This window comes from Balaenoptera borealis (genome assembly GCF_965194805.1).
Source record: "Balaenoptera borealis genome assembly, chromosome: 3".
NCBI classification, from domain to species: domain Eukaryota; kingdom Metazoa; phylum Chordata; class Mammalia; order Artiodactyla; family Balaenopteridae; genus Balaenoptera; species Balaenoptera borealis.
The window spans coordinates 104,375,510-104,400,784 of record NC_138866.1 but is presented as its reverse complement, the minus strand read 5'-3'; the positions used below and the strand labels follow the sequence as shown (position 1 = coordinate 104,400,784).

Below are 25,275 nucleotides of genomic sequence, written 5' to 3'. Positions count from 1 at the left end.
TCTGCATTGGATGCTGTCAGGAAACAGAGATTATTCTGTGATTGGGTATCTCAAATCTTATCTGTAGCGAGACTAAAGCTATATTTAGCAAAAAAGCAGCAGTCACTTATATCTGCCAGGATAGGGAGATAATTGGTATTTTGTGGCTTGGACAGTGTTCACATTTTGCTGTGTTTAGGCATGATTACAAAGTAGTGTTGATTTTGTCTTGATGCTGATGAGTGCCAGGGTGGGTCCTGGGTGTTAAGGGTTACTTTTCTCCTTCTCAGTTATACCACACATGTCACCAACACACATGTGAATAAGAGCTGATGTACTTTGACTAAACAAGAAGATAGATGACCTTCTCACTCCAGCAACTGCTTGAAAAATTGCTGTCTGTGGGGTCCAGAAGCAAGTATTCCAACATACACTGCCCTGATGAGGTCCTTGTGGCTAGCTCTCTAATCTTATCAAGGGAGACCTTTCAGTGGAAGACAAAGAGGCATCTGAGGATGCTGTGGTCATTTCCAGTTGGAATTCCTTGCTTTTCATTCAGTTAGTAAATATGGAGGGCTGACTGCATGCAGGTTATATGCTGGTTAAAGTATCTTCAGAATACAGCCCACCTATCTGTTTAAGTATTGCCTATGGCTGCTTTCACACTAGATCGACATGGTTGAGTAGTTGTAGCAGAGACCGTTTGGCCCACAAAAAAATATTTCCTATCTGGACCTTAACAGAAAAAGTTTGCCGACTTCTGTTCTAGCACCTCCCTTAAGAAGCTTCAATGTAGACTGTTCTATGTAAACGCCTGTGTGAATATCCAAGAGCAGGTCTGCCTGCCTGCTCCCTTCCCCTCCTTTCTTCCATCCGTCTATTCTATCTTCCATTCATTTCATTTTATTTGTTTGTCAGAGGAGTGGGAAAGGTCAAAGACTTAAAGGATAAGCTATGTTGATTTGCTGGTGATAAATCACGTAAGATCCTATTCCCTTTCTTCCTGTTATTATTATTTTTTTAAATTATAAAACAGGGAGATCAGCTCGGTGCTTTGTGACCACCTAGAGGGGTGGGATAGGGAGGGTGGGAGGGAGACGCAAGAGGGAGGAGATATGGGGATACATGTATATGTATAGCTGATTCATTTTGTTATAAAGCAGAAACTAACACACCATTGTAAAGCAATTATACTCCAATAAAGATGGTTAAAAAAAAAAAAGTAAAAGGTGGCACCCATACAATGAAATACTATGCAGCCATTGAAAAGAATGAAGCATCTTTGAATGTATATGTTGTATGGAACAATCCCTAAGAGATATTGCTCAGTGGAAAACACCAAGGTACCGAACAGTGTATTTGGTACGTTACCATTTATAAAATTATTTAAATGACAGAGAATAAATATGTGTATCATATTTCTTGAAAACTAAACTAAACTTGGTAACATTGCTCAGCTCTGAAGAGAGGAACAGGGTAAACAGGGCATATATCTTTTGTACCTTTTGAATTTCATACCATGTGCGTATTAATTCCAAAAAAATTAATTTAATTTATTATTTTTAAAGTATTATATGGTCATGGTTAAAAATTGAAACAGTACTGAAGTCTGTAAAGTAAAAATTGAATCTTCCATTTTACCTCTAACATGTGCTCCCTCAATTGCCATTAATGGTTTGGCATATATAGTTTTAAACATTTTCTACATATTCATAAACATGTATGCACAGACATGTATGTATATCATTTTTTTAACCTGAGATCATCTTGTATGCACTTTCTGGTAACTTACTTTTTTTACATACTGTATCATAGACATTGGACCATTTCAGTAAATATAGATGTGCTCTTTTTAAAACCAACAACAACAAAATAATCAAACATCATTCCCTTGTGCAAGTAACCCTTAAGCTATTTCTCCAGTCTCCCTTTGATGGACTTTAGATTGTTTACAGTTCTTTGTTATTGTAAACAATCCTACAGAGGCTCCTCTGACTTAATTTATACATATATTATAAATTTTAATGTCATTAAGTAACAGAACTAAAATATTTCAGATGGCAACAACAGCGTGCATATAAAAGCACAAGGAAAGAAAAATTATGCGAGTTCCAGGGAACAAGTAATCTGGAATGTCCAGAGGGTGGGTTGTGAGGTTGGAGGGCTGCAGCCAGCAGGAAGAGCCAGGTCCGGAAGCTCACTAACATTGTGTTCTGTGCTGTAGATTTTATCCTAGTGACTGTAAGTCATTGAAGGGCTCGGAGTGAGAGAATGATGTGATGACATCTGCGCTGCAGAACGCTCTCTGGCTGCAGCACGGGGTATGGAGAGTAGATTTAAGCAAATAAGACTTGCAGCAAGCACATCTGTTAGGATGTTGCCACAGTAATAGTCAAGGTGATCAATGATGAAAACTTGAAGTTTAAAAAAAAGTGTAAGGGAAATGTGTTTGAGAGCTAGTAAAGAAATAGAATGCGTAGGATCTGGTAACTGACCCGGCTGTAAGGGGGGAGAAATCGGGGGCTGACCGACGTCTGCCTAGGGCAGCTGCTGGCCTCCCCTGCTGCCCACTGAGATGAGGAATACCTGCAAAGGAACAGGTTTGAGTGGGTGTGGACAGGGAAAAGCTGAATCCAGTTTTGGACACAATAAAGGGTTCTCTGTTAGACCTTCAAGAGAAAGTGTCCAGGAGACAGTCTAGGACTCGAGGGACAAGTGTGAGCTGGAAGTTGGAAGGCATCGGCGGGGGTGGGGTGGTGTAGAGCGAGGCTGAGAGTGGGTGGAGTGGGTGTTCTTTCTTCTGCCCCATCATACCCACCCTGCCACCTTATCTGCCATTCAGAGACAAAGCAGAGACCTAAAGTTATTATCGTTCTTTTTTTTTTTTTTTTTTATAAGAATCATTCCAGCAGAAGAGGCAGCTTACAAGCCTATACTTTTGAGGAACAGCCTACACTTCCTGTGGTGAGTTTTAGCCTCTCCTCTCAATCCTCAATAAAAATATAAGACGCAGCAACTTCTTTTCTTTTGGAACGCTGAACATGAACGTTTGATCCAGCACAGCAACTGGGCTCTGGGGGATGAGGTTGAGGGAGGGGAAATGGGATAGGTAGGCCCTTTAAAGACAAAACCTGGAGAACTGTCTCTCCCATCACGAGAAAGCCAAGTCCCCATGTGCTGGTGGGTAGCGTCTGGGCTTGGCAGGTGAAGCGCTGTGTGGGCTGGAGGTGTTGCGTACAGATCGAGACTGTGGTCTCCAGCGGCCTCTGCTCTGTGCCTGGCCCGTGGCATCTTGCGGCTGTTTCCGCCCCGTGCGTGAAGCTGCGTCAGGGGCCGGTCCCTCAGGCAGGTGTGCCCCGGTGTCGGCAGGCTTGGCGGCCAGGATGGACTTCATCAGCCGCTGAGGAGCGGTCTGCTGCCTCCTCCGTAGCATATCCAGCCGTGACCTGGGCTGGAGCTTAGACCTAACAACGTCATGGCCTCCATCCTCTTTCTGGCTCAACCATCATTGCTTTGAGTTTGTCTCTTCCTCACATGGTCCCCGCTTGTTTTTTAAACCAAATGTAAGCACCCAGGCTCCTGGCCCTTTCAGCCTCCCCTCCCTCTTAGCCACCCACAGACCCCCACCCCCACCCCGCCACCTTCCCTTCTGTCTGGGCTCTTTCTTCCAAATAGCCTGTGTCCCTGTCCTAATTCTCTCCCCATTCTGGGTCTGCGAGTGTTCCAGTTCCCCACTTAGACTGGCCGCCTCACTTTTTTCCCACCAACCATTTGTGATTTTGAATGGCAGTCTGTATATTAATTTTGAAAAGCGGGGATTGTTTTTGCTTTCACGGGACTTCCAGCAAAGGAATGCACAGGCCCAGAAGTCCTCGACCTAGGAGTGGCTCATCTATCTAAAAAGGTGGCCCTGCATCAAGAGAGGGACATGGACCCTGTGCTGAGGAAGGAAGGGGTACCCACCTGTGCAGTTGGCCCAGTCACCAGTGACCACCAGCAAGAGGGTGGATGCCACGGCAAGACTGCCCTCCCCAGCCTTCCTCGCGCGCTTACTACCCCGTGTCTGGCCACCTCCACTCGCCTGGAGCCACTTAAGGAGATCCCTGGTATTTCTCCCACCTCGCTCCATCATCTCCTCTATGCATTGAAACTGGTGAATTTCTGATTGACTGACAGGCACTCATCCAAGAAACTATTTTAAGTACACCAGATGAGCCACAGAATCTAGAGATGATTTACATTTTATGTACTGGAAAAACTATTTCCGTGCCTTTTTCTTCTCAATACATTGATTAGAGGTCTGTTTTGTTTGGTTGCTTGTTTACAGCTTTCTTAAGGTATAATTTACATGCCATAAAATCCACCCTTTTTTAAGTACACAAGTACACAATGAGTTTTAGTAAATTTATGCGGTTGTGCAAATAGCACCACAGTCAAGTTTGAGATTCTCACAAAAAGTTTTCTTAATCCTAATACCTACTCTCAGCCCCAGGTGAACACTCATCTGCTTTTGTTGCTAGTTTTGCCTTTTCTAGAAATTTCATATAAGTGGAATTATACAGCATGCCGTCTTATGTACCTGGCCTCTTTTCACTTCATGTGATGTTTTTGAGGTTTATCCATGTTGTGACATGTCTCGGTAGCTCATGATATTCCATCGTGTAGATACGTCTACTACATCCCATTTATCTATTCACCAGCTGTAGGACATTTGTAAAGTTGGGCAAATTTGAATTCCATTATTTTGTAGACTCACAGCTCATCATAACTGTCAGCAATGTACATCTACCCCCGTACATCTAGGGAACAGTATATCTAGTGAACAGACTAGTGTGATAGTTTTTATATGTAAGAGACATTAGGGAACCAGGCCAAACCTTGGAGAGTCTAATCTCTAAGACAAAATGGGTACTTCCCTGGTGGTCCAGTGGTTAAGTCTCCGCATTTCCAATGCAGGGGGCGCAGATTTGACCCCTGGTCGGGGAGCTAAGATCCCACATGCTGCATGGCCAAAAAAATTTTTTTTTAAATTAAAGCTCATGGAAAAAAAAAAAAAAAAGACAAAAGGAAGGCCAGACCTGGACTATTTTAAGTAAACCTGGAAAACTAGACCTTTTTTGTTCATTAGTAATAAACTACAATAATCAGCACGTCCCCAGCCCTCACAGAAAGAAAGCAGGGGTAACTTTGGACTTGGCACATATGGGTGATAATTTCTGTAGTTTGACTACCTGGGTTCAAATCTCAGCTCCACACTAGCAATGTTATCTGGTAGGAAATTGCTTCCATTTTCTAAGCTTCAATTTCATCCTTAAGTAAAATGGGCCAGTAATCTTAATTATCTCATTACGGTTTGTGTGGAGGTTGAATGGCATGATCTGTGTTAAAGCACTTAGTGTGCGGTGGTTATTACTCTCATGATTTTTAGTGTTATCATTCTCATCATTATTATCTGTTCTACTGGAGTTTTTTCTTTTAAGTGAAATGCTGTACACTTTAAAATATGATTTAAAACATGATTCATTTTAAGGAGAGCTAGCAGTGGGACTTCCCTGGCTGTTCAGTGGTTAAGGCTTCGCCTTCCAATGTAAGGGGTGCAGGTTCGATCTCTGGTCGGAGAGCTAAGATCCCACATGCCTCGCAGCCGAAATACCAAAACATGAAACGGAAGCAATATTGTAACAAATTCAATAAAGACTCTAAAAATGGTCCACATCCAAAAAAAAAATCTTTAAAAAAATAAAAATAAAAATAAAGAGAGCTAGCAGTGAAAAAGGGATGTGGTCCTTTTAAAAAGGATTCTTTCTTATTAATATTTAATTATTCTTCACTTAGCTCTTGCCTACTTCATCTGGATTACCACCAGGTTGGGAAGAAAAACAAGATGAAAGAGGAAGATCATATTACGTGGATCATAATTGCAGAACTACTACCTGGATAAAGCCCACTGTACAGGTACCCTGCAATCTATCCATTAATGTGTTTTCTTACATAATTTGAACCATCATATTTCTGTGGAAGCTATTACGTCACTTTGTAGTATATGCTGGATGCTTCTAATTATTTTCTGATATTGGTGCTAATTGTCTGCCATTTCCTGCAGATCTCTAATATACATGAATCACCACTTGTTATTATGTAAAACAAGTCCAATTGGGAATAGGAGGACAAAGTAAATGATCTGGTCCACTGGGTAATTGTGTAACTTGAATGGTTAAGATCATTATTTTGCTAAAAGATAATCTTGGCGATTAGTATCTATCAAAGAACTTTGTCATGATGACACTTTGTCCTTAACAACAGTGAGTGCCTTTTGTAATATTTCCTTGTAAGCATTTAGGAAAATATTTTGTCTTATCACCATGTCTCTTATTGAGAAATTTTTTAAAACTGAAAAGTACAGAGAATAATATAGTAAATACCCATTTTCTTAACACCCTGAATTTACCGCCATTAACAAATCATCATATGTTTCTAGACATTTTCTTTTTTAAAATAAAATCTTACAGATAAAACTAAATTCCTTTTAGCCAAGCACTTGACCCCACTACCCAGAGGGAACTACCATCGTGAGCTTGTTGGGGATTCTTCCTGCCTATTTTATGTACTTAATAGAGAGCTAAACAATGCAAAATGTTATTTATGTCCATGTGTCAAGTTTTGCAAAGATGTGTTATATAATTCTAAATATTTTTTTGCTCACCATTGTTTTAAAACCCTATCATGTTGTTTTATATATAAATCCAGTGTATTTCTTTTAACTACTGCCTTATATTTCATCACATGAATGTATTACATTTCAGGTATGCATTTCTGTAGTATATGTTTGTCATTCATTTTGTCTTCCCAGCATTTGAACCCACTTTTTGTGTATAGGAAATTCCCACTCTATATGAGTCTTCTGGGTGAGCAAAGACAACCTTCTCCACTTGGCACTGCAGCTTCCCTTGCAACTAGGGTTAACAGACTGACGGTTAACCAGCATTCTTACTGCTCAAGAATTAGCTGAGAAATTATAAATTATTTTAAAAACAAACTTTGACAAAACACTGTATTGGAAAAATGAGCCTCCAATCTTTAGGCCTATTTATAATTGTGTGTGCTGTTTGCAGGTTAAGTTACCTTTTTAACCACAGCTATTTGTGTGTTCTCTATAAACACTGCAACACGATTGAATTAACGTGCTAGGCCACAGTGGAGACCAGTCAGCTGCCGTCAAGCCAGGGTTCTTCTGCAGGCCCTCACCCACAGGCCCCCACGAGTGACGCAGCACAGCAGGTGACCCAGCCATCTGAAGTGGAGCAAGGATTCCTTCCCAAAGGCTGGGAAGTCCGGCATGCACCAAACGGGAGGCCTTTCTTCATTGACCACAACACCAAAACCACCACCTGGGTAACTTCAGTGCTCTCCAGTTTAAATTTATAACAACAGTAATAGTCTCTCATGTGTAGTTTTTGATAATCTTTAATTATACATTAATATACCCTACATTTCCTAGTCCTCATTTAGAGATATGTTGAATTCTTAATAGGATTATTTCTATTCAATATGTTTATGCCTATTTTTAATATTTGGGGGGACTGTCATGGAGATTCATTTACTTCCTGTTTGCAGTTTTGGGGTTTTTTTGTTTGTTTGTCTTTGTGTGTGTGTGTGTTTTTTTGGTCACACTGTGCGGCTTGTGGGATCTTAGTTCCCCAACCAGGGATCGAACCCACACCCCCTACAGTGGAAGTGTGGAGTCCTAACCACTGGACCCCCAGGGAATTACCAGGTTTGCAGTTTTTAGCTCACTAGCCATGAATACTGAGGAAGATATTTAGTCATAATCCTTTCCCTTTATATAAGGCTTATAGTTCCAAAGTACTTTTGAATCCATATCTCATAGTACCCAAAAAAACTTATGAGACTAGGTAGAATAGGTCTTTTTATTTTAAGATAAGGCTTAAAGTTGTTGAGCAGTTGGTTCACCACTAATTGAAAAATTACTGAAAATCAGCAGCAGATGAAGAGATTTTGATTAATAAATTTGTTTAAAACACCAATATACCTAAATAAAACTAAAATTATACAATAAATGATTTAAGAAAATAATATTAAAATTATAATATATATCGATAAATCCAAATAAATTAAATTTTGTTCTTTCTTTCAACAATTTGAATTGCCTTTAATAACCTTTTTGTGCTTACCTTCCTATCTTTCAAAAATATTAATAAATTAACACCTTAGCAGCTAGGTGCCTAGAAGCATGTTCAGGGCCTCAGAAATAACATGTGTTCCAGTTTTATGTCCCACTCTTACACCAGTTTTTATTTAGAGAAGAGCCCTAGATAGTGACACAATCCATAAAGAGTGGGCAAAATACTCCGAATGGTTTCTGTGAAAGAGGTAGTGAGTTAATACTGATCCTCCTCTGAGATCTGAGAACTGAATTTTGTAGCGTGTGAGTGATAGATTTTAGATGAGAACCTATTATTTCATAGAGTAAGCAAAAGAAATAAGAGTGATATCCATTGATATTAGAAAACATAGTAACAGATTGACTTTCATGATTTTAAAGTTTGTGTGTGTGTATTGTTTTCTTTATTTATTCTACCAAAAAAGGAAGATCCAAGACTGAAAATTCCAGCTCATGTGAGAGGAAAGACATCACTTGATTCTTCCAATGACCTGGGGCCTTTACCTGTAAGTTTACAGAACTGCTACCCATCTAACTTGGCTATCTCAAACATTTGTATTTTGGAATACAGTAGTTCTTTAACAACTATAATTAATATTATTGTTGAAGTGTTGATGTCTTCTACTAGGAATGGAATATGCAAATTAAATCAACCATATAACCAAATCTATTTCTCTGCCCATACATCGAAAACCCTTTCCTAACATAATTGAAATCTATTCTTCATTATAGCCAGGATGGGAAGAAAGAACTCACACCGATGGAAGAATCTTCTACATAAATCACAGTATGTGCAATGTGATTATTTTCATTACATTATCTTTTGCAGTATCGAATTTTGTGCGTGAGGATGGAGAACATCTTTTTTTCTCTCTTTCTTCAGATATAAAAAGAACGCAATGGGAAGATCCTCGGTTGCAGAATGTAGCAATAACTGGACCAGTAAGTCTCTTTGTATCAGGATCCTCTGATGGGGTTGTCCCCTTACCTGTCTCTTCAAGGGCGTTTGATCAAGGACATAGCACTAAAGGTGTTGAGAGGAAAGCACATTTGCAGATCTCCCCTCTCCCCACCGCCCATACACCAGGTCTCAGTTATTTGAAAAGAGCATATAAAGTCATTATCCTTACTCTGCACGGTAGCCTTGTGAGACCAGTGAGCCAGATAGTCAAATACTAAGGCAATGGGCTGCCGTGCTCAGGCTGGTACTTGCCATTGTCTGAAGAAGAAGGCTGGCAATCCTCGGCAGATCAGAGGAGCCAAGAGTGTATCTGGTGAGGAAGCAGAGAGCACCCTGTCAACTCAGGGTCATGACTTGATCTTTTTAGTTGAAATCATTGTAAATACCGGTATATAAGACGTACTCACATTTAAGTACAATTATTACCATGTATGATATTTACACTACTCTTTTGAGTCAGATTAATGATAGGAAAATCATTTTTCTCATTTATATAGCTTCTTTTTCCAACTTTAGTTTTTCAGATTTTAACTGTTTCCTAATTCACAAAAATAAGTAAAATTGAAGATACAGTTCTTGTAGATTACTCTTCTGACTCCATGTTTAGTCTTTTAAAGTAATGGATAAAAAAGGCAACTCCTCAGAGTTCAAGCAAAAAGTATATTTTTCAAATTGTTCCTTTAATGAAGAAATCACTTTGAAAGCCTCTTTAGAAATGGAAATTTTCATTTCTAATATTTCTCTACTTGGAAGACATTTCCTGTTTCTGGCCTGTTGCATTTCAAGGATATTGTATGATGAAAATTACAGCCATAGGAGTTGCTGAATACAATTTTATCTTAAACAGAGAAATTAAAAATTTTTAAATTGTATATATGGTTTTTCTTTGAATTAAACTTTTCTTTTCAAATATTCTCTTTTAATGCCTTTAACTTATATTCATCAAATACCCAGAGGGGAGTTTTTTAAATTGTTCCAGAATGAAACAACTTAAACCTTCTTTATTTTTCCAAAATTTTCAACTCAAGGCAGTGCCCTACTCCAGGGATTACAAAAGAAAGTATGAGTTCTTCCGAAGAAAGTTGAAGAAGCAGGTTAGTGATACTTATAACGAGTTCTCAGGAATGATTGCCATATAGACTGAAAGCATGGGAAATGCATTTTAAAAAGTAACAGAGAATTTATTCTATATATTAACAACTTTGAATAGTTTCTTTTAGGGAAAGGATGTGTATTTTTTGAGTACCTGTAATATATGATTAGAGACCACAGTTATTTTATGTCTTCATTTTTCAATATACCTTGTAATATAGAAAAATAGTATTAGAAGTGTGCTTTTAAAGAGCTCTAACCTGGTTTCCTCGTGGGTTTGTGGGGTTTGGGTTTTGTAGAAACTAAGCAAGAGTAGCTCAGGAGATTATCCCCAGGCCTGGACTTAATTGTGTAGGAGGACTCTCTGGATTCCTTTTCTGCTTTGACTATTGTTTTCCAGTGTTAGTCATTCGTTATTTACAGCTTCAAATATAATATATCTCTGCATAATTTGACAGTACAGCTGTGGTTGGAGCAGTCCTCTTATTGCTTGTCTCCTTCTGCTTATCAGAAATGTTCACTACTCTCTTTTCCATCACCACAAATTCATTATGTTTGGAACTAAACTCATCTGCCCATCTATTTCATTTCTGTTGATGATGACTATTTTTCTTTAGTAATTTTTTAAAATTGATTGAAAGATTCTTTAAATTCCATAGTGCTTTAGTTTTCAAAGGTTTCACACACACGATTTCATATAACTCCATAATAACCCTTACCCCCACAACCTCTGTATTGCCCCTCCCCCCTTCCCTCTCCCCCTGGTAACCACTAATTTGTTCTCTATATCTGTGAAGGTGATGACCATTTTTTAATGCCTTTCTAATTTGCTCCTGCTTTTCCCCTTGCCCTGCAGTTTAGGAGTACTGCCACTAGGTGGCTCTATTGGGTTACACTTACTTGCCTTCCAAGCCTGAAGCCTGCTTTTCCAGATTCAAGATGGTGGGTCTGCTTCCACAGATTTTCTCATCCTAAATTTAACAAAAAAAAAAAAATGAAATATGATAGATTTTTAGTGCAAATATTTTATGCCTGAATAAAGTCCTAAAATGTCATCAATGTTTTAAACTCATTTTCAATAATAATTTTATGTTAAAATCACTCTGGAAATTTGTTTTCTACTTCTTAAAATTATTTGGGATTTTAAGCCTATTTTGAGTTACTTGTCTGGTAAATATTTTCATTCTTAATGACAGTGTACGGGTGGAATAGAAGCACTAGCTTCTCCATTTGCCAGTCTGAACACTTATAAGCATGTTACAGTATCTAATGGTTGTTGAGGCAACAGGTCACAGAACACAAAAACCATAATGAAAGCAGTAATATTTATTGATCTCTCACTCCATACCAGGCATTTTTCTTAACAAGTTACATGTATTATCTACGTGTAATCTCTACAATAACTCTACAAGGAAGGGACTATTTTTATCACATTTTAGATCTGAGGAAACTGAGGCTCAGAGAAATTAGGCAATGTGATCAAGTTCCATGGTTGTTAGTGGCAAAGCCAGAAACAAACCAAGTGGTCTAGCGCCAGAGTCCATGCTCTTAAGCCACCTGACATATCAGATTGGTGATTAAGAGAAGAAATTACCCAGAATGCAACAAAGATATATAAAAAGATTAAAATTATGAAAGAAAGCTTAAGAAGCATGAAGCTGTTCCAGAAAGAGAGACTGGAGAGCCTGAGGAAGAGGCTGAGAATCTGAATCCTCAGTTTAACAAAATGTCCCAAGCAGGATTTAAAAAATAAAATCCCTATCTGGACACATCACAGCAAAAGAGCAAGATGGAGATGAAACTATCTAAATCAGTGCTCCAAAGTTTTGAGCTGTCTTTATCCTTTTCCTCTGCCTCATCCTTAACATCTCATTAGTTAGGAATAAGGGTGGCTGATCATTACTGAGATCACTGCATGCCTGGTATCGTGTCAGCGCAAGAAATGCGTTATCCTAGTAAGTCCTGAAACAGCTCCCTGAGGGTCGATATTGTTACTGTCCCTATTTTATAGGTAAGGAAATTAAGCCTTCGAAAAGATGTGTGAGGTGAAGCCGGGACTTGAACACAGGGTCCACTGACTCTAGAACCCATGCATGGTTCACCACTCAGCTCAGATGTGGAAATTTCTCCTTCAGCCCTCTCTTCGTTGCCACTGCTCACTCACATGGTCCATTCGTCTTCTCTCACACCGTCTGTGTCAGGGGTCTTTCACTGACCAGCATGCCTCTTGTCTCTCCTTAAAAACACCCTTCACACTTGACGCCATCAGCCTCTGAGAACCCACCAGTCCGATCCTGTGGCTTCCTGCTCAGCAGCTCTTCCTGGTCAGCCTTCACGCTGTCTACACTGTGGCCTCAGACTGCTTCTGTACCTTCTTGCACTCTAATCCCTCCTCTCCCTCCCTTCCTCCTTCTGTACCGTCCAGCTGTCAAATGGCTTAGACCCTTCCTGCATGCTGTTCCTCAGTCCCTCTCTCCCTTCCCCTCTTGAAGCCCCCTTGATTGTCTCACTTGCAATTAATAGCTCAGTCTTTTTGCCCACAGAACTTTGCTTCTATTTCTATTTTAAATCTCAGAATTAGTAACATTTACATTTGTTTCTCACACACACACCAAATTATAAACTCCTTGAGAAAGTGACCACATCTTCTTATGCCATGTTTTTACTCCCTTCTCCTCCCATCTCTGGCCCCACTGCGATACCTACCTAGCATGGGCCTAGCCCAGAGCGGGCCTTCAGTAAATGCTTGCTGAGTCACCTGCACTGTTTGCCTAGTGCCTAAAATTCTAAAATTCCTTTTCTCCAATCTTACCACTTTTTTAAATTTCATAAGCAGCAGAGGAAACTGATTATGTTATGCTTATATCACTTATATAAACTGCTTGTATTATTATGTTTCTATAGGGCTTTCCACTTTTCTTAAATATATTGATAGTGAAATTGATTTTTTTTTCCCTTAGAGCTAACCCTCTTTTTGAAGTGACAGAATATTTATAGTATGTTTTCTTTTCATGGTTTCCACTTGAACGTTGCACACAAAGCACTCAAGAATAAAATATTCAGATATATTTCTATGTAATTTACAACAAGGTCTGCCTAAAAGCCTAGTTATCTACATTTGTCATATAAGCAAAGTATGTTCAAAGGATGAGTGAGGCAACGGAGCTCATTCACTAAGAACAGAGACTCAGGAGCTAAGACTTTCTTAACTTGTATCTTTAGTTTCTTCATCCATAAAATGAAGACAATAATAGTAGCTTCTTCATAGTGTTACTATGAGGAGTAAATGAGTTAACCTATTAAAACGCTGGGAACAGTACTGGCACAGTCTGTAAATGTTAGCACCTGTTAACGAGTGAAGCGGGCAGGCTCCAAGGAGGAAAAGTGGAGGGCGGGGAAGAACCCTGAGCCAACAGGCAGACAAGTAGCAGGCAGTGGACAGACTGACTGCAGGTCACAGAATGGTCTTCTTCATTGGATCTTAAGACGGAAAGGACGGTTCCTGAAGTGCCTTCACGTGAGCCTTATTACCACCATCAGTAGCTGCTTCTTCAGATGTGAAAATCAGAAGTCTATGTAATTAAGTGACTAGAGAAAATGGATGAGTTCTTTCATACTGTGGAGGAAATACAGACAATATACCTAGTCCTGTTTTCCCCGAAAAAGGATCGTGGGGACAGGGTAGAATACAATGAATTTTATAATGTTCATGAGAGAAATGTGTCGTCTTGTTGAATTGATTTAAACCATTAGTCTCTCTTCTCTGGGTTTTCAGAATGACATTCCAAACAAATTTGAAATGAAACTTCGCCGTGCAACTGTCCTTGAGGACTCTTACAGGAGAATTATGGGGGTCAAGAGAGCAGACTTCCTCAAGGCTAGACTATGGATTGAGTTTGATGGCGAAAAGGGACTAGATTATGGAGGAGTCGCCAGAGAATGGTTCTTTCTGATTTCGAAGGAAATGTTTAACCCTTATTATGGGTTGTTTGAATATTCTGCTACGTAAGTACCTTTACAATGACTGTATACAGAAAGAAAATCACTGTTTTGAAAGTAACAGAGTGATATGATGCAAGGAAAATGTACATCACAATGTGTCAGAAAAGGGAGACTGTAACTAATGTTGTTTCAGAAATAACTTTTTTAAATTGTGGTGAAATATACATAACATAAAATTTACCATTTTTATCATTTTCAGTATATAGTTCAGTGGCATTAAGTACAATACATTCATTGTTGTGTAACCATCACCACCATCCATCTGCAGAACTTTTTCATCATTCCCAAACTGAAACTCTGTACCCTTTAAACACTATCTCCCCCATTCCCTGGCATTAACCATTCTACTTTCTGTCTCTATGAATTTGACTCTTGTCAGTACCTCACATAAGTAGAATCATAGAGTATTTGTCTTTTTGTAACTGACTTCATTAGCATAATGTCTTCAAGGTTTTATCCATGTAGCAGCATGTGGTAGAATTTCCTTCTTTTTGAAGGCTATATAATATCCCGTTATGTGTATATGCCACATTTTGTTTATCCATTTATCTTTCAATAACATTTTGGATTGTTTCCACCTTTTGACCAAAATGACTATTTTTAAAACCATTAAATCCAATGGTCTAATATGATTCTAACAGAGGTAAACAACTCTGAAAAGAGGGAGATGATTTACAGTTATTTGTCATATTAAAATTTTTGTGTGAAATACAGAAAGGAACATTTAAATGTGGTTATCTTTACAGGGATAATTATACCCTACAGATAAATCCCAACTCTGGATTGTGTAATGAAGATCACCTCTCTTACTTCAAGTTTATTGGCCGGGTAGCTGGGATGGCAGTTTATCATGGCAAACTGTTGGATGGTTAGTATTAAGCATAAAACTTTTTTTTAATGTAATTATCTGATTTCTTTCACTTGGTAATCATTTTGAATATATTTGATTTTTTACAAGGCTTTTTCATCCGACCATTTTACAAGATGATGCTGCACAAGCCAATAACACTTCATGATATGGAATCAGTGGTATGTCTTTTTCACTTATAAAGTATGATATAACAGGCAACTGAATATTTTACAGGCTTACCTTTTAATAATGAAAAAAATCAATAGATGTTCCACAATACAAATGAACATTTTCCCCAACATTTTATTATGAAAATTTTCTAACATACAATGAAATTGAAAAAATTTTACAATGGCTATGTGCGTATCCACCACCCAGATTCCACAATTGGCTTTTTATCTATACTCACTTGTCCACACCCCCATCCGTCAATCCATCTTGTTTCTTGATGCATTTCAAAGAAAGTTGCATATATCAGTAAACGTCTCCCTAAATACTTCAACATGTTATACATCAATTTTATGCATCTCTTGCATCAGTATTTGAATTGTGATTATTTGTGATGAATGGCATATGTTTTCAAAATGGCAGCCCAAAAGCAAGGCCTTGAGATTAAGCTACTACAAAGAAACAGAAACCCGATAAAAAGATTGGCTTGCAGGAGAGCACCAGAATCACAACTAACTGCTGAACAAGCATCAACAGGAAGACACTGGAACTCACCAAAAAAGATACCCCACATCCAAAGACAAAGGAGAAGCTGTAATGAGACAGTAGGAGGGGCACAATCACAATAAAATCAAATCCCATAACTGCTGGGTGGGTGACTCACAAACTGGAGAACACTTATACCACAGAAGTCCACCCACTGGAGTGAAGGTTCTGAGCCCTACATCAGGCTTCCCAACCTGGGGTTCCGGCAACGGGAGGAGGACTTCCTAGAGAATCACACTTTGAAGGCTAGTGGGATCTGATTGCAGGACTTTGACAGGACTGGGGTAAACAGAGACTCCACTCTTGGAGGGCACACACAAAGTAGTTTGTGCATCGGGACCCAGGGGAAGGAGCAGTGACCCCATAGGAGACTGAACCAGACCTACCTGCTAGTGTTGGAGGGTCTCCTGCAGAGGTGGGGGATGGCTGTGTCTCACCGTGAGGACAAGGACACTGGCAGCAGAAGATCTGGGAAGTACTCCTTGGCGTGAGCTCTCCCAGAGTCCACCATTAGCCCCACCAAAGAGCCCGGGTAGGCTCCAGTGCTGGGTCACCTCAGGCCAAACAACCAACAGGGAGGGAACCCAGCCCCACCCATCAGCAGACAAGCAGATTAAAGTTCTACTGAGCTCTGCCCACCAGAGCAACAGCCAGCTCTACCCACCACCAGTCCCTCCCATCAGGAAACTTGTACAAGCCTCTTAGATAGCCTCATCCACCAGAGGGCAGACAGCAGAAGCAAGAAGAACTACAATCCTGCAGCCTGTGGAACAAAAACTACATTCACTGAAAGATGGACAAGATGAAAAGGCAGAGGGCTATGTACCAGATAGAGGAACAAGATAAAACCCCAGAAAATGAAGTGGAGATAGGCAACCTTCCAGAAAAAGAATTCAGAATAATGATAGTGAAGATGATCCAGGACCTTGGAAAAAGAATGGAGGCAAAGAACGAGAAGATGTAAGAAATGTTTAACAAAGAACTAGAAGAATTAAAGAACAAACACCGAGAAGAATTAAAGAATAAACAAAACAGAGATGAACAATACAGTAACTGAAATGAAAAATACACTAGAAGGAATCAATAGCACAATAACTGAGGGAGAAGAACGGATAAGTGACCTGGAAGACAGAATGTTGGAATTCACTGCTGCGGAACAGAATAAAGAAAAAAGAATGAAAAGAAATGAAGACAGCCTAAGAGACCTCTGGGACAACATTAAACGCAACAACATTTGCATTATAGGGGTCCCAGAAGGAGAAGAGAGAGAGAAAGGACCTGAGAAAATATTTGAAGAGATTATAGTCGAAAACTTCCCTAACATGGGAAAGGAAATAGCCACCCAAGTCCAGGAAGCACAGAGAGTCCCAGGCAGTATAAACCAAAGGAGAAACATGCTGAGACACATAGTAATCAAACTGGCAAAAATTAAAGACACAGAAAAACTATTGAAAGCAACAAGGGAAAAATGACAAATAACATACAAGGGAACTCCCATAAGGTTAACAGCTGATTTCTCAGCAGAAACTCTACAAGCCAGAAGGGAGTGGCATGATACACTTAAAGTGATGAAAGGGAAGAACCTACAACCAAGATTACTCTACCCGGCAAGGATCTCAGTCAGATTCAATGGAGAAATCAAAAGCTTTACAGACAAGCAAAAGCTAAGAGAATTCAGCACCACCAAACCAGCTCTACAACAAATGCTAAAGGAACTTCTCTAAGTGGGAAACACAAGAGAAGACAAGGACCTACAAAAACAAACTCATAACAATTAAGAAAATGGTCATAGGAACATAGATATTGATAATTACCTTAAACGTGAATGGATTAAATGCTCCAGCCAAAAGACACAGGCTTGCTGAATGGATACAAAAACAAGACCCATCTATATGCTGTCTACAAGAGACCCACTTCAGACCTAGGGACACATAGAGACTGAAAGTGAGGGGATGGAAAAAGATAATCCCTGCAAATGGAAATCAAAAGAAAGCTGGAGTAGCAATACTCATATCAGATAAAATAGACTTTAAAACAAAGAATGTTACAAGAGACAAGGAAGGACACTACACAGTGATCAAGGGATCAATCCAAGAAGAAGATATAACAATTATAAATATATATGCACCCAACACAGGAGCACCTCAATACATAAGGCAACTGCTAACAGCTATAAAAGGAAATCGACAATAACACAATAATAGTGGGGGACTTTAACACCTCACTTACACCAATGGACAGATCATCCAAACAGAACATTAAAAAGGAAACACAAGCTTTAAATGACACAATAGACCAGATAGATTTAATTGATATTTATAGGACATGCCATCCAAAAACAGCAGATTACACTTTCTTCTCAAGTGTGCATGGACCATTCTCCAGGATAGATCACACCTTGGATCACAAATCAAACCTCAGTAAATTCAAGAAAACTGAAATCATATCAAGCATCTTTTCTGACCACAACACTATCAGATTAGAAATCAATTACAGGGGAAAAAAACGTAAAAAACACAAACACATGGAGGCTAAACAATACGTTACTAAATAACCAAGAGATCACTGAAGAAATAAAAGAGGAAATCAAAAAATACCTAGAGACAAATGACAATGAAAACACGATGATCCAAAACCTATGGGATGCAGCAAAAGCAGTTTTAAAAGGGAAGTTTATAGCTATACAGCCTAAAAATCTCAAATAAACAATCTAACCTTACACCTAAAGGAACTAGACAAAGAAGAACAAACAAGACCCAAAATTTGCAGAAGGAAACAAATCATAAAGAGCAGAGCAGAAATAAATGAAATAGAAACAAAGAAAACAATAGCAGAGATCAATAAAACTAAAAGCTGGTTCTTTGAGAAGATAAACAAAATTGATAAACCATTAGCCAGACTCATCAAGAAAAAGATGGAGAGGACTCAAATCAAGAAATGAAAAAGGAGAAGTTACAACAGACACTGCAGAAATACAAAGCATCCTAAGAGACTACTACAAACAACTCTATGCCAATAAAATGGACAACCTGGAAGAAATGGACAAATTCTTAGAAAAGTAGAACCTTCCAAGACTGAACCAGGAAGAAATAGAAAATATGAACAGACCAATCACAAGTAATAAAATTTAAACTGTGATTTAAAATCTTCCAACAAAAAAAGTTCAGGCCCAGACGGCTTCACAGGTGAATTCTATCAAACATTTAGAGAAGAGCTAACACCCATCCTTCTCAAACTCTTCCAAAATATTTCAGAGGAAGGAACACTCCCAAACTCATTCTACGAGGCCACCATCACCCTGATACCAAAACCAGACAAAGATACTACAAAAAAAGAAAATTACAGACCAGTAAAACTGATGAATATAGATGCAAAAATCCTCAACAAAATACTAGCAAACAGAATCCAACAACATGTTAAAAGGATCATACACCATGATCAAGTGGGATTTATCCCAGGGATGCAAGGATTCTTCAATATACGCAAATCAATCAATGTGATACACTGTATTAACAAATTGAAGGATAAAAACCATATGATCATCTCAATAGATGCAGAAAAAGCTTTTGACAGAATTCAACATCCATTTATGATAAAAACTCTCCAGAAAGTGGGCATAGAGGGAACCTACCTCAACATAATAAAGGCCATATATGACAAACCCACAGCAAACATCATTCTCAATGGTGAAAAACTGAAAGCATTTCCTCTAAGATCAGGAACAAGACAAGCATGTCCACTCTTGCCACTATTATTCAACACAGTTTTGGAAGTCCTAGCCACGGCAGTCAGAGGAGAAAAAGAAATAAAAGGAATACAAATTGGAAAAGAAGAAGTGAAACTGTCAATGTTTGCAGATGACATGATACTATACATAGGGAATCCTAAAGATGCCACCAGAAAACTATTAGAGCTAATCAATGAATTTGGTAAAGTTGCAGGATACAAAATTAATGCACAGAAATCTCTTGCATTCCTATACACTAATGATGAAAAATCTGAAAGAGAAATTAAGGAAACACGCCCATTTACCTTTGCAACAAAAAGAATAAAATACCTAGGAATAAACCTACCTAAGGAGACAAAAGAGCTGTATGCAGAAAACTATAAGACTGTTGAAAGAAATTAAAGATGATACAAACAGATCGAGAGATATACCATGTTTTTGGATTGGAAGAATTAATATTGTGAAAATGACTATACTACCCAAAGCAATCTACAGATTCAATGCAATCCCTATCAAATTACCAGTGGCATTTTTTACACAACTAGAACAAAATATCTTAAAATTTGTATGGAGACACAAAAGACCTCGAATAGCCAAAGCAGTCTTGAGGGAAAAAAACGGAGCTGGAGGAATCAGACTCCCGGACTTCAGACTATACTACAAAGCTACAGTAATCAAGAGAGTATGATACTGGCACAAAAACAGAAATATAGATCAATGGAACAGGATAGAAAGCCCAGAGATAAACCCACACACCTATGGTCAACTAATCTATGACAAAGGAGGCAAGGATATACAATGGAGAAAAGACAGTCTTCAATAAGTGGTGCTGGGAAAACGGGACAGCTACATGTGAAAGAATGAAATTAGAACACTCCGTAACATCATACACAAAAATAAACTCAAAATGGATTCAAGACCTAAATGTAAGGCTGGACACTATAAAACTCTTAGAGGAAAACATAGGAAGAATGCTCTTTGACATAAATCACAGCAAGATCCTTTTTGATCCACCTCCTAGAGTAATGGAAATAAAAACAAAAATAAACAAATGGGACCTAATGAAATTTAAAAGCTTTTGCAAAGCAAAGGAAACTACAAACAAGACGAAAAGACAACCCTTAGAATAGAAGAAAATATTTCCAAATGAATCAACAGACAAAGGATTAATCTCCAAAATATAGAAACAGCTCATGCAGCTCAATATTAAAAAAACAAACAATCCAATCAAAAAATGGGCAGAAGACCTAAATAGACATTTCTCCAAAGAAGACATACAGATGGCCAAGAAGCACATGAAAAGTTGCTCAACATCTCTAATTATTAGAGAAATGCAAATCAAGACTACAATGAGGTATCACCTCACACCAGTTAGAATGGGCATCATCAGAAAATCTACAAACAACAAATGCTGGAGAGGGTGTGGGGAAAAGGGAACCCTCTTGCACTGTTGGTGGGAATGTAAATTGATATAGGCAGTATGGAGAACAGTATGGAGGTTCCTTAAAAAACTAAAAATAGAATTACCATATGACCCAGCAATCCCACTACTGGGCATACACCCAGAGAAAACCATAATTCAAAAAGACACATGCACCCCAATGTTCACTGCAGCACAATTTACAATAGGCAGGACATGGAAGCAACCTAAATGCCCATCGACAGACGAATGGATAAAGAAGATGTGGTACATATATACAATGGAATATTACTCAGCCATAAAAAGGAACGAAATTGGGTCATTTGTAGAGACGTGGATGAATCTAGAGACTGTCATACAGAGTGAAGTAAGAAAGAGAAAAACAAATATCGTATATTAACGCATATATGTGGAACCTAGAAAAATGGTACAGTTGAACCGGTTTGCAGGGCAGAAATTGAGACACAGATGTAGAGAACAAACGTATGGACACCAAGGGGGGAAAGTGGGGGGTGGGGGGTGGTGTGATGAATTGGGAGATTGGGATTGACATGTATACACTGATATGTATAAAATGGATAACTAATAACAACCTGCTGTATAAAATAAATAAATAAAATTTTAAAATTAAAAAAAGAAACAGAAATCCAAGGATTAAATCCTTGACTATAACTTTGTAACCTACACTGAATAGCATCACACAGTGTGTGAACACATGGATTCCAAGACCTCGTCCGTATTACCAAGTGCCATTTTTGTGACATGTTATTCGTGTGAACAGTATAATTCTTCGTAAATCATAAAATTGCACAGTTATTGGCATTGGTTAACTGAAGTTTTGTATTTAATTTGAGATTTTTCTTCCACTTTGGCCAGGTATAAATAACAGCCTTCTCAGAGCTGCTTAAACGCTTCAAACACAGTCTCACCAGCCATGTGAAACAGGTGTTGAGTGCTCCTGAGTATCCATGGCAGTTAGGATTCATGTCAAAACTGACCCTTTAACTGGATAATAAAGTCTGTACCTCCACTACTTCCAAACAGAGATAGACTTCGAAACTTTTAAGCAGGCACCACGCTATTGATATATGCACTTATACTTACTGGTCATTCAACTCTTTGTAATACTTGTGTGTGTGTAAAAGATGTCCAACTGACCTTTTCATCTTTTGTCCAATTATTCAGACCGTCAGCATACTTTCTCTGCAGATTCAGGTATCTTCTTTCTATATACAAATTTTAAATATGCAATCTTTCCCATTTAGGATAGTGAGTATTACAATTCACTAAGATGGATTCTTGAAAACGATCCAACAGAACTGGACCTCCGGTTTGTCATAGATGAAGAACTTTTTGGACAGGTTTGTAAATTTTGATTAATTAAAATGGTACATAAATTGTGGAACTTTAGAACTTACGTTTAATAACTTAAGTAAAATGTTATAACTTAAGTTTAGATGTTAAATAATGCATATATTCAACATATTTCTGCACTCTATTTTTAAATTTATTTTCCAGTAACGAAAGCTGTCTCTCAGAAAGAATTTCTGCTTCTTTAACATTGGACTCATTCCATATTTATTTTAGTAAAACTAATATTTCAAGTTTTCTTAGCTTTTGAATGGATTTAATTTAAAACACCAGGTTTCTGGTATAACTATCATATGTATACTTAATTTTTTTCACTAAAATAACATATCAATGTATCATGCTTAATTTTAGACCCATCAACATGAGTTGAAAAACGGCGGATCAGAAATAGTCGTCACCAATAAGAACAAAAAGGAATATATTTAGTAAGTATTTTGTTGTAAGTATTTTACTCTATTTAGTAAATTCTTTATTGGAAATAATTTTATACTTCTTTCTGGGAAGACTCTTTGTACCTTCTTTCTCTTAGCCCAGAGTCAGAGCCTCAATGTTCTTTTTTTCTTTCTGTAACCATGTCATATTACTCACTCATGTTCAGTTTTTGCCTTGGGCTTAGCTAGTCTTTATTTTTTGTTTCTAACCAGAATACATGTACCTTAACACTTTTTCTTGTTTCCTGTGAAAAAGATGAAATGTTTTGTTTCTTTTAGTCTTGTAATACAATGGCGATTTGTAAACCGAATCCAGAAGCAAATGGCTGCTTTTAAAGAGGTATTTATTTTGTTTCCTCTTCTATAATTTCAAAGTACAGTCCGTAAGTTTTAAATATTGGTCCTTATCATGTCGGAGAAAAAGTAGTATATGACTTTTTAAAACCATTTTAAATTAATTTTCATACTGACAAAATATTAAATGAATAGATGTTGAGTTAAAACGCAATCATTCAAGAAATCCATGTGGGCTTCCCTGGTGGCGCAGTGGTTGAGAATCCACCTGCCAGTGCAGGGGACACGGGTTCGAGCCCTGGTCTGGGAAGATCCCACATGCCGCGGAGCAACTAGGCCCGTGAGCCACAATTACTGAGCCTGCGCGTCTGGAGCCTGTGCTCCGCAACCAGAGAGGCCGCGATGGTGAGAGGCCCGCGCACCGCGATGAAGAGTGGCCCCCACTTGCCGCAACTAGAGAAAGCCCTCGCACAGAAACGAAGACCCAACACAGCCATAAATAAATAAATAAATAAAATTTAAAAGGCTTTTAAAAAAAAAAAAAAAAGAAATCCATGCAATAAACAGTCCTCCTTAACATGGATCCCCCTCACCTTTCCCAGTCCCACTCCCCTCACCTTAAGTAACCTTAGGTGAACAAAGGAACAAGAGTGCTAGAGGGATGGTGGAATATATTATTTGTTTCTTTTCCTAAATGGGGTCACATCATACATGTTGGTTTGTGACTCACTTTCTTCTCTTATCAAATACTTATTGGAGGTCTTTACATGTCAAGATATATAGTGACCTTTCTTTGTGGCTGCCTTTTATTCATACTCTAAATTCATAAGTTATTTAAACTTCCCAATTGATAGACATTTAGGCTGTTGTCAGGGCATTCATTTCCTAAGCTAACTAAAAGTCTTCTGTTAACTATTTATCACATACTTTTTCATTTATTCAACACTGAGCACTGACTGTGTCTGGTGCTATGCGAGAGGCAAAAAGACATAGGTCCTGCTGTCAAGGAGCAGAGACTCTAAAGGGGGAAATGGACAGAGGGAAGCCTGCAGTACTAGGTGAGCAGAGAAGAGAGGTAGAAACCAGGGCAGAGAGAGGTGGAGGCAGGGGAGGGGAGGGCTCAAGGGACGGGCCAGCCACAGAGGAAGAGGAAATGCAATTCTAAGCAGAGGGGGCAGCACCTGTGAAGTGTGGCAGTAGACAGACTGGGCACACGTTAGAGAGAATACAAGCAATTGCTGTACTGGATAAGAGGATGCAAGAGGTGAAATTAAGCCTGGAGAGATGGGAAGAACCAGATGATGAGGGCCCTGTTTGTTTGGAGTTTTCTCTGAAGTTCAGTGAGGGAAGAAGGTGGCATTAAAGGCTATTAACAATTGAACACCAGGATTCAATGTATTGATACATTTTGGTCAGATCATTCTGGAAGTGGTATGTAGTGAGCTAGAGAGGGCAAGACGAGCCGCAGAGGCTAGTTGGGAAAGTGCTGCAGTAATCCCGGGGAGAAATGGTAAGGACAGTGGGAAGAAAGCTGTGTGTGCACGTGAGTGGCTCTCAGGAAGGTAGATCTATAGCTTAGGGTGATTTAAAGGATAGAGATCTGGGGATCCTCTGCATGTGTGTAGTGGAGGTGTGGACTAGACAAGATGGAAAATTCAAAAGAACAGTAAGAATGGTGAAAGTGGATGCCACACGCAGGGATGTGGGAACACCAACATTTAAGGAACAGACAGGAGAAATGGAGACATCAAAGGAAATCAGCAAAGGCAGACAGAGACATAGGAGGAAAACCATCAACAACAGCAGAGTTTCAAGAACAAAGGTGTTGTCAACAATATCGTAGTGCAGAGAAGTCAAATAAGATAGGGAACTAAAAAGCATGTATTAGATGTAGCTGCAAAGCTGTCTTTGAGTTTCTCCAGGACACCTTCAGGGAAGCATTGATGAAGAGGTCAGATTGCAGTGGTTGAGGGATAGATGGGGGTGAGCAAGGGGATTTGGAAATGCGTAGTAACACTGTCCGGAACGTGGAGAGCAGAAAGAGGGGCTTGCTTTCTTGTTTTGTTTTTAAGGTAGATAAGGCTTGAACAAATTTAGATGCATCAAGAGTGAGCTAGTAGGGCTTCCCTGGTGGCGCAGTGGTTAAGAATCTGCCTGCCAATGCAGGGGACACGGGTTCGAGCCCTGGTCTGGGAAGATCCCACATGCCGCGGAGCAACTAGGCCTGTGAGCCACAATTACTGAGCCTGCGC

The 25,275-nt window shown here is 38.9% G+C and overlaps 1 protein-coding gene and 1 long non-coding RNA gene across 6 annotated transcripts in view; one reads left to right on the top strand and one right to left on the bottom strand.

Moving 5' to 3' along the window:
* NEDD4 (NEDD4 E3 ubiquitin protein ligase) overlaps positions 1 to 25,275 on the top strand; it is a 146,432-nt gene that overhangs the window by 108,313 nt on the left and 12,844 nt on the right. For all 3 annotated transcript variants that reach the window (XM_082388004.1, XM_082388003.1, XM_082388005.1), the window contains 13 exons: positions 2,878 to 2,943; positions 5,815 to 5,934; positions 7,168 to 7,371; positions 8,587 to 8,667; positions 8,894 to 8,948; positions 9,045 to 9,103; positions 10,151 to 10,216; positions 13,990 to 14,219; positions 14,963 to 15,084; positions 15,175 to 15,245; positions 22,193 to 22,288; positions 22,650 to 22,723; positions 23,009 to 23,069. In XM_082388004.1, coding sequence (XP_082244130.1) covers positions 2,878 to 2,943; positions 5,815 to 5,934; positions 7,168 to 7,371; positions 8,587 to 8,667; positions 8,894 to 8,948; positions 9,045 to 9,103; positions 10,151 to 10,216; positions 13,990 to 14,219; positions 14,963 to 15,084; positions 15,175 to 15,245; positions 22,193 to 22,288; positions 22,650 to 22,723; positions 23,009 to 23,069 — 1,305 coding nt within the window. The remainder of the gene's footprint in view (positions 1 to 2,877; positions 2,944 to 5,814; positions 5,935 to 7,167; positions 7,372 to 8,586; positions 8,668 to 8,893; positions 8,949 to 9,044; positions 9,104 to 10,150; positions 10,217 to 13,989; positions 14,220 to 14,962; positions 15,085 to 15,174; positions 15,246 to 22,192; positions 22,289 to 22,649; positions 22,724 to 23,008; positions 23,070 to 25,275) is intronic.
* The window catches only part of LOC309626839, a 35,026-nt gene continuing 19,044 nt past the window's right edge, over positions 9,294 to 25,275 (bottom strand). For 2 of the 3 annotated variants that reach the window (XR_014243422.1, XR_014243423.1), the window contains 2 exons: positions 11,115 to 11,185; positions 9,295 to 9,432 (listed from right to left, as the gene is read on the bottom strand). This is a non-coding gene — a long non-coding RNA (uncharacterized lncRNA). Of the gene's footprint in view, positions 9,433 to 11,114; positions 11,186 to 25,275 lie in introns of all 3 variants that reach the window. The other variant, XR_014243424.1, reaches the window with a different exon arrangement.